This window comes from Dermacentor silvarum, chromosome 9 (assembly GCF_013339745.2).
Source record: "Dermacentor silvarum isolate Dsil-2018 chromosome 9, BIME_Dsil_1.4, whole genome shotgun sequence".
NCBI lineage: Eukaryota > Metazoa > Arthropoda > Arachnida > Ixodida > Ixodidae > Dermacentor > Dermacentor silvarum.
This window is the reverse complement of record NC_051162.1, coordinates 14,604,512-14,614,410: the sequence shown is the minus strand read 5'-3', so window position 1 is coordinate 14,614,410 and position 9,899 is coordinate 14,604,512. Positions and strand designations below refer to the sequence as shown.

At 46.7% G+C, this 9,899-nt stretch overlaps 1 protein-coding gene across 1 annotated transcript; it reads right to left on the bottom strand.

Annotated features, from left to right (window-relative positions):
• Positions 1–5,611: 5,611 nt before the first annotated feature.
• Positions 5,612–9,153, bottom strand: LOC125939711 (uncharacterized). Its single transcript, XM_049655216.1, has 3 exons — positions 7,953–9,153; positions 7,619–7,863; positions 5,612–5,920 (listed from the first exon to the last, which is right to left on the bottom strand). Exons 1-3 carry the CDS (start codon positions 8,890–8,892, stop codon positions 5,612–5,614), a joined length of 1,494 nt encoding a protein of 497 aa, XP_049511173.1. The 5' UTR covers positions 8,893–9,153.
• Between the last annotated feature and the right edge of the window lie 746 nt (positions 9,154–9,899).

Below are 9,899 nucleotides of genomic sequence, written 5' to 3'. Positions count from 1 at the left end.
TTCACGTCCCCTCTGTCCCGAAGGACCCCCAGACTACAGTGTACTAGAAGGGGGCAGTGGGCTTACTCAGCCGCTCCTCTGACGCAGTCAGCGTCGCATCCAAGAGGTAGCGCCACTGGCAACTTCAATGGAAGCTTTGCTTGCAGAAGCTTTGATTTTCCTTGCGTTTCTGTCGGTTTCAGTTCGAAGCAGTTCACACTCTTGTTTTTAATTTTGGCATACTTGACAGTCTTTACATATCTTTAGCAACCACTATATTTGTTTAGGCCACATGATATTTGCCATAATAGTACCTTGTGGGAAAGGAAGACGGCAACTCTTGGCAATTTGCTGCCCATCCTAACTCTTAGACCTTTTGTGCAAAGAGGTCGTCGCTGACAGATGTTGCTTATGCGGAAGGGGCCTTCGAATTTTCCAAGTTATCGGGCAATCGTAAAAAAAAATTGGAAACGGTTTCATGCCGTGTAGACCTAATGTAAAATTTTGTCAGACAGAAAAGCAGTGCGTGCATACTTCCCAGCTGGGCTCAAAAAAAATTAGGCATGCTAACCAGGCTTGTGCCTTTGCTTAGCCAAAATTAATTTGTATATATGGCTTAAATATTTCCTTGTTCCACTTTAGTTGTTTCATGCTTCACAGTAGCCTTCTGCATTTATTATTAGCCATCATTACAACGGCACACATTTGTTAAATCAAATCACGTTTATTTTTTCCATAAAGAAATGGAGGGAGGCCTGAACAAAAAGTGAAAACTAGTTCACTTGACAAAGGCTCCGGCCTATGCTTATGTACAGCTATATAAGGGTAAGCAAAATGAAGATAACAGGGCTGTTGCTGACACAAAGCTTTTATTTGCAAGAAGTACAGCAAGCCATTGTTTCATGCACTTCAACTCATGTGCAACGGCTGAGCTTCAGCTGCTTGGCCCTCTGCTGCTTTCCTGCCTTGTCACAGTTAATTCCTTTCACGTAAAAATGCAGACGTGTGACAATGTAAAAACTAATTATTTTAGCTGTGAGGCTAATAGCGTGCACATTGCAGCCAACTTCGAGGGAAAGCTTGCTTTTAACAACTGCCAGCATATCCATAATGCTGTCAGAGTGTAGCTCACTCTGACAGAAGCATTCTGTGAAAAGATCCTCTAGCTCTTTCACGAATCCGTACAGCTGACTGGAGGGATACAGGAGGCCTCCTCGGTCACAGAAGTTTGTTAGCCGGGCAAGTTGAAAACTTTCGCTTGGTGGCGTCATAGTAAGGAGATTTATGCATTCTTGGCATTTTGTGGTGGAATTGACGATACACTTCCGCGCAACATAGCCCGCAATGTGGTAAGTGAGCCTCGAGTCGCTTCTGGCCACGTGCTGGTTACGGTCGTTTGAAACTCGCAGACCCGTGCAATGCTGGGGTATCACATTTTGTGTGGCCTCTGTGGCAGTAGCGCTAGCAACAGTTTGAATGCACTCATTTCTGTCACCTGATGCTTCGACAGAGTCAACTTCCAGTAAGGAGGCCAGTGTACCTTCCTCGCAGTTAATTTTCCTTCGCTAACTGATCTCACTAGACCATGAAAAGAAAGACAATTTACAGTGATCAGGAACTGCGTTGGAGTTGGGTGGTCGTTGTTGCCAGAAGCCTGTCTCACGATTCCAAAGAAATTCTCGAGTGGGTCCTGGCTGGTTCTTGACGTCATCATATACTTGTACCCAACTTTAGATGTTAAATAGGCAAGCATTTCAAGAGTACTTGAAATAGTGACACGCAGGCCTACTGCTGTGGAGTCACTTAAAAATCCTCCTGTTCCCTTGGCATGTTTTTCCCACTGGTCAAGATATGACAGGAAGTCCTTCAGAGTTCTTGTCTTTAAGGAGCCTGACCGGAGAGCTTCAGCGGCATACCGTGATGTCATGATTGATATCAGCTGGTTGATCTTGCTGAAAAAAGAGCAGAAAAACAATAGTGCTTTAAAAGTACAGTTGATATGGCATCTCAGATTGCAGCCAAGGCCATGTAGCAAGGCAAAAAACTGCAAAAAGGGTAAAATTAAGACATCCTCGCTTTAAGAAATGTTTACTGAAAAAAAGTTTTTAATTAACTGGAAATACGGTTACCTGAAAAATTCCTGAGTGGCACTTATAGTTCCAAATATCTTGTCCAGCTCATTCCTGTAGAGGTGGAAAGCTTGGAGGACTTTTGGGCCAAACAGTTGAAACGCATAGGTCACTCTCATTTTTTCAAAGCCATTTGGATTCAGGTGACACTCTGTGATACCAGGCATGGCTTTGAAGGTCACATTATTAGCATCAATCTTGTAGGCTTCCCTTACTGGCCGCATGGTGACCTGCAGAGTAATTCCAAAACAAAACAGGTCATTTGTAGCGTGCACACAAGTTGTAGCAAGGATGTAAATCAGTCTGCCAAATGCTTGTACAGACCCTCCAGTTTAATGTTCCTCAACCAAATCAAGTCATATGCTCCACGTAAACCATACGACAGATAAGCAGAAGTAGCTGCCCTCTAGACAAATTGGAAATTCGGAAGGATTGAAGAAAACATGTTGCTTTGTACTGCAAAATTAACAGTTTGACGCTAAGAAACTAGGTTCAATGTGCGGCAGTTTGAGAGTGCCAATAAATGGTAGACATAGGGCAACTTACTCGGCCAGCTGGGGTGTTGAAACCATTTTTCAACAAGGAGTTTCGGAGGCATTTGATGAGATGTGGAAAATCTGAATTGAAGAACAAGTGACGCGTTGGGTCATATGGGTGCTGGACTTTGCAGTTAATTGAAGCGGCAGTCCCACGTATTCCCATCAACCTCCACATTTTCCGGTTCCAGCTTGCGCCATCAGTTGTAATAAAATTGACAAAGAGTCCGCTTTTTTCTGCTAGTATTGTAGCTTCAATTATGACCTTGGCGAGGATGTCTGCCTTCATGTTGCTGTTCGTCGCGAAGCAGCCAATGACCTGACTCCATTTTCCTTGGAATGGCACAAAAAGGACTACCATGCCATGGCCAGATGGTGTGCTCTTGTCATTTTGCGTGGTAAACGGGCCCAAGTCTACAAACCCTTCAATTGCACCAGTGCTTCTCACAGACAAATTCTCAGAAAGTTTGAGCTCGTCAATGAGCAATCCCCCGTGCCTTTTGCTGATGTCGAGCTCCGCTGTTTTAACTTTCAGTTTCTTCAGGATTTTCTCATTGAAGCCAAAAAGTGTGCGTTAAATAGATACGTAACGTTTTAACGTTGATTTGCTTGGCAAGGCAAGGATTTTGTTTTTTCGCAAGTGCTCATATAAGCGGGGACTCTTCATCTTCATTATGATGCAGTCAAGTAGCCAGCTTTTGCTGTACCGAAGGCCATTAGGTTTGACCTTAGCTGCTGCAAAGCAGTGTTTAACAGCTTCTTGCTGACGGGGTGTAATACCCGTGCCACACGGGCACGGAAAATGGCATTTAGCAGTTAAGGCCTTAAGTTCCTGAATGACATTTTTTTCGGCCGAGCTGCTACACTGTACAAACTTAATGACATTTGACCCGATGATGTCGATAGCAGCGTCTTCTGAAGGGAGCAATTTTAGAGCAATAATAAAAAAAGATAAACATGGACTTACAATTTTAATCTACCTTCAAATTTAGTGAAACGTAGAAATAAGCATACAACGGTGCCGACGTGTAGTTTGGTGCTGTCTTCTACAACGTTTCAACCGGCCAAAGCAACCAAAGCCATTGCTAGTCATATCCGAAGCCCAGAATCAAAATGGCGCCTGCCGCATGTGAAATGTCACAACCCCGACCTGCTCAAGATGTTCGCCGAGCGCGCTTGTTCACTACAGCACTTCTGTGCCTCCGTGCTAAGCATCGCGCTGAACAGCGACGAATACAGCAGCAAAGAGAAGCAGTTACGCGCCAGCTTCACGAAATAGAAATCCAGATGATTTCCAACTCTTTCAACTTGATTGCCGCCGCTACTTTGTTGAGCTCTACACATCGTTCTCGGTGGCGTTTTCGTCGTAGCCAGCGATGGTTTGAAGAGACCTTGCCTAACCTAGGCGAAGCCTACTTTAAGAAGTGTTTTCGCGTCTCGGCGTCCACATTTCGGTACATCGTAGAATCATGCCGCAGCGATCTGCAACGTGTCGACACCGCTATGACGGAGGCCATATCGGTAGAAGAAAGGGTTGCTGTCGCGCTCTACCGTTTGTGCTCGACTGCCGAAGACCGAACCATTGCCGAACTATTCGCACTAGGTCGCTCAACTGTGAACAGCATATACAAGGAGTTGTTTTGTGTGGCGATTTAAAGAAATCTTGAGAACTACTGGATAAAGATGCCTTCCCCAGCGGACATGGAAGAGCACATCAGGGATTTTTTTGCAGTCACGGAATTTCCACAAGGCATTGGGGCACTCGACGGTTGTCATTTCCCTGTGTCTCCTCCAAAAGAACATGCTTCAGACTTCTACAATTATAAAGGGTGGTAAGTTGAAAAGGCTTGTTTGTTTCCAAATTTCATTAAAATATTCATTAAATTTTCTTAATGGTTGTGTTTACGCTTATGCATTCCTCTAACAATGTTGCATGTTATATATTTCAAATTACATATTTTTGCTAGCATGGGATTTCGCGATTTTCTGCATAGCGAGCAGTTCTAATTGGAATATTGTTGTTGCTCTATGTGCAGGTACAGCATAATCCTGTTGGCCATGGTGGACCACCGGTATCGCTTCAGATACACAAATGTCGGCTCCCCAGGGCGGTGCCATGATGCTTTTGTGTATGGGAGATCTTCGCTCTGCAAACTCATTGAAAGTGAAGCTTTTCAACGCCCGAAAGCAACTATTGAGGGTGTCCCTGTGCCTTCAAGTGCTTTGTGACCAGGCATTTCCTTTGTCACCAAACTTGCAAAAGCCATATGCAAGTGCACTACCCAACACACAAGCAGCAGCATACAATTACAACCTGTCAAAGACTAGAAGGGTTGTTGAAAAGCCTTTGGGCGAATGAAGGCCAGATTCCGTTTTGTAATGAAACGCATGGAGTGTAGTCTGAAAACAGCTACATTGGCTATCAGAGCGTGTTGTGTCCTGCATAACATTTGTGAGGGCTTCCAAGAACGAGTTGAGCCTCAGTGGGAACAAGAGGTAGCGATGTGGGATGCTGCCCATGAGCAGCCGGCTCGTACGTCAGATGCGTGTAGCGGCAGTGGTCAAGCTGTAAGGGAAGCACTAGCACAATATTTTTTTGTAAGAGACTCGGCAGTGAGTTGAATAATTCCTACTAGCCCAGCAAGCAACCTGTGAATTCTGTGAATAATTTGTCATGTGCTTTTTTGAATTTGCATGTTGAATAGGTTTTGCTTGCCCGCACAAATTTTCAGTATTCCTCTTTACATTCATGTCAACATGATAGGAGGAATGTGTTGTAATGCAAAACTCTGCGGGTAAAATTAGGGTAACAGTCCCGTTTAAGCAATTGCTACACGCAACAACAGGTAGTGCTGTCATCAGTGGTGCGTGTGGCCAATTCTACCTGCATAGTATTCAATGTATAAGTAGAAATAAGCAACTCGTCACTTGAGAAACATTTATTCAATAAATAATGTGTAGCTTCGCCTACTGCGCCAAGAATTTTCCCAGGATGTCAATCAACTTGTCCTCGCGGACAGCAGCCTCCTTCTGCAGCTTTAGATGCTCATTTTGCAGCTGCAGTTCCTGTTCTTTACATTCTCGCCACATGGTGCGGAACATCTTTTGTTCCTTCACCATTTCAAGTACGGCTGAGTCATGCCCAGCTCGCACTCTTTTACGGGAGGCAGCTGGCTTGGCTGCGGCAGCTCCACTTTGTGCTGGGCAAAGCTCGCTTGGTAATTGTGAAGGAACATATGCAGCCGTGGAACTTGTTTCCGGACCTTGCTGTTCATGCTACAGTGGAGCAACCACAAGGAGCTCCGTGTCGACTGTATTCAATGTGGAGGACAATGCGGGCTCATTTTCGAGCACATCCTCCAGATCTTCGCCCGTCTCCATGCTCCTGATGAGCTGCAAAATGTTACAGATGTGCTACTAGTACCGTAATATAAAATTACGTGTGACAGAGGCTAGAGATACAATTTGTTTAAACCATTGACACTGTGCTCAAGGAAATGTGCATACTGACCTGGGAGACGGACAGGTCTCCACAACCACTCTCCACAGCAAGGGTGGGATCGTTCCCTGGCAATGAGCCGAGAAACTTATGAATACGCCAATAAAATGGCCATGGAACAGCCCCAGAGCCTGTCGTCCTTTTTTTTGAGAACGCCCTGTAATAAACAGAAGTGCAAACTCGATTATGATGACAAAAGCAAGCAATTCCAACCAAAACTCGATCAGTGCATCTGTGCGACACCAGCTGAATATTGGCACCAACATTTTATTGTTTTAACTACTGCATAATATTAGGTTAAATTGTCGCACTTACTGTGCGTAAAACAGTGTGATAAGCACATTGAATACACTAGCTAAGAGCGTGCAGGGACTACTTGACTGGGCTGGCTTGAGAAGCACCGTCGAGTTCACGTGTGGCTGCAGGAAAAAAAAATGCGACTACGAGGACCAACTCTTACTACTATTTCACTCGTTTTGTGACCTTGGAGAGAGACTAAACACACGTACAGCCTCCCGCATTTTTAGCTATATCGCACAAGTGCACTATGATTTGGCGTGCGCCGTCTTGAAGGGAACAATGCAGTAGAGGACGCTTGCACTGGGGACTGCTTTGCAGGTGTGCGCGTACTTGTGCCACTCTCGCTGATTATCGCCGCTACAAGGCCACTACAATGTGGGCAGCGACAACCACTCTTCGACTACATAAACGTGCAGACTGATCGTGGTCCTGAACCCCGGTACTGACACGCCAACCGCGCCAGCTCCTTAGCTAGGCACACGCGCGAAAGTGAACTAGAAATGCTCACCTGTACTTGCTCCGAAGATTTTCGATCTTCGAGTGGACTTGCGCGCGAGTCCTGATGATGCCGTATGTGGCCAACGCTGCCGTTATAGAAGCATAAATTTTGCCATTTCGCTTCTGTCCGCGCAGCCCGGCAAGTTTCTCCTCCCACAGCGTTATGAGGGTGATGGTCTCGTCTTCTGACCAATTAGCGCGCTCGCTGGTGGAGTCCATGTCCTTTGTTTTATTGCGGGTTGGCTGGGGAACGCCGGCGTGGAAAAAAGAAAATACGCAAAGCACGATGGCGATGGCGATGAAAGCGTCCTCGTTGTGTGCTTGTTGCCAACATTTAACACGACTCCGCTTGCACCAGCACTTCTTCTAATGTTGTTGTTTTTATTGCATTACATAAGACCCAATGCGCTGGTTTAGGTGTCCTGTATGGCTTAAACACCTGGAAAATTTGTTTCCAGCTGAATAGGATGCCGTTTCAAATAATTTAAGTAACCGCACTGAGCAAGCTATGGCGTCGAGAGTACGCATTTCTCAGTCGAATGAGTTCTGGCGAAGGCTTTCAGGTACGAATGACATTAACGCGAATGCCATTTGAACTGCGCGTGTGGCACCGCGCGAATGACATTAAATCTTAAGGCCTTAGCTACTAAATGCCATTTTCCGTGCCCGTGTGGCACGGGTATAATAAGGCTCCCAATCTGTTCCTGAAGGACATCAGCTTTTTTCGCTGCGACTTGCTGTTCCATTTTCAAAAGGCTCTCCCTTGTATCAGCCAGACGGGTGGAAAGTCTCTTGTTCCTTCTTACTGCAGTTTTCAGCCTCTGAGCAATGTTGTGACGTGCCTTGGTGATCTTATGCTGGGCTCGGGATCGCCGTGTGAGCAAAGCTCGCCTCAGGTAGAGGCAGGATACACATGGCATTCCTGGAAAAGCATGACAGGGTGGTAATCACAATCACTTTTACACTGGCTGCATAATGACTCATAATTCATGAACAAAAAGAGATAAGTACCTTGTTTAGGCACATGGCCAAGGAAATTCCTGCTGAAGTACAGTCCTTGGCGTGTCAACACGTGGTCCGTTAGCTTGGTTGTGAAGAGAGCTTCATCATAGTCCTCGTGTCTCACTGCGCCAGCACACAGCTGCATCGAGGCAGTCTTTCTCAACACGTCCTCCGCCTCTGTTTTGCTCTGCACAGCGCCTTCCTTAATCAAAACGCCTCTAGCGAGCACCTTGAAGCATGTGGCAGACTGCGACTCTGAAAACATAACTACCTTCTCGGAGAGCACTTCTGCAGTAGAGGTCAACACGGCCGTGCAGTATACGACACCGGCGTGGTCGGGAAAACTGTGTTTGCTCCAGTATACTGATGGCATTTCTAAGTTCAAATAAAACTGATTTACATTATCGCATGGTGAAGGTCTAGGCGCTTGTGGGCATTCTTCACAGCCTGCTCCCGAAAGGTATTGGTGATTGACGCTGTTTTCCTGCGTACCAATTGCGTCGGCAGTGCGAGGAAACGGCACGGCCACAGCATTATCGGAAGGGAAGAATGCGGGCTTTGATTGCCCGTCAGTCTTTTCTGACCTCTTCCTCTTTCGAGCAGTTCTCTCTTGCGTCAGCTTCTTGGTAAGGTAGGTTGGCAAATTAGGTAAAATGGTTGGCACGGCATCATCGCGGAGAATCGGCTTGCCACGTGCTATCCTCACCTCTTTTCCTTGGATGATGTGCACATAATCCCTGAGCACAAAACGTGGCTCGAAATAGAGCTCGCATAATGCGCTCGTGTCGTCCAGGGGCTTGTCAGCTCTGTGGAGGTTCTTTTCCCACTCGTTCCGCCTACTTTTATCCTTCGGGACGCCAAAAAAGGACACCTTTGGCCCATCCTTCACATAAACATAGCCTGTTTGGCACCCAGGCGCGTAACAGTGGTTTTGTCGATGCCGCGGCATGGCTCTTGCAGGCTATGTGCGAAAAAAACACCGAAGGAAAAAAAAAAAACCCCACGTGGCGACGTCCACAGAAAAAACGCAGCTCATCAACTCCAACTAAAACGATCGGGCACTGAGCGGGCACTGGGCCGCTGCGCCGGCTGCGCCGTCGCACCGACGTTCCATTGAAACCGACGCCAGCGCCGCCGCTTGGGCTATCGGAGAAGCTCATATATGTGACATTCGTGGAGCCGCCGCATCGCATAGGCGCCGCCGGAGAGTAAGCCCACTGCCCCCTTCTAGTACACTGTACCCAGACACAACACTCGCGAGCAACAGAATCGTGCGACGCACCTGCTTTTTCAGCCGCCATGTTTGTTTTGATGTCTCGCAGTGCGGCAGCGGCCGCGCCGCTGGTTGGTTGGCCGGTTGTAATCCCGCAGCGAATTCTTTCCCATAATTCCTGATGCGATACGCTTCTGTTTACATGCGCCGCTCAAATGCGCATTCTGCATCTCAAACTACCCTTGTTTGGCGCATTGGATGCGATACGCCTTCCTAGCGAATTACCTCGTTTACATGAGATGCGATACGCTTGAAAGCTGATACGATACGCCTCTGTCGTATTCATGTAAACGCCGCTATTGAGTGCAGCCCCACTTACTGCCGGAGGAAACCGTGGCGCCGTTTTTTGCGATACCTTCGACCACGCCCTTCGAAGAGCCATCGTGGACGTCGCATCGCCGACGGACTCATTAAGTTAACCTGCTCCGGGACGTCACCGCACAGAGTGATCGGTGTGTGCTAGAGTTCTGGCGACGGACCACAATCGCGCAGTATTGCGCAGTTCTATGCCTTTCGTTTCCTTTTGTTTCCTTTTTCTTTTTTCTTCTTTTGTTTTTTTTCTTTTTTTTCTTAATTTTCTCACGTTCTTTTTTAGTTCTATTTTCTTGCTCCCCTTCGGACGTACTTTTCATAAAGCTAACAGGTCGGACCTGTTATCATCATTACGGGGGGTACGGGGATTT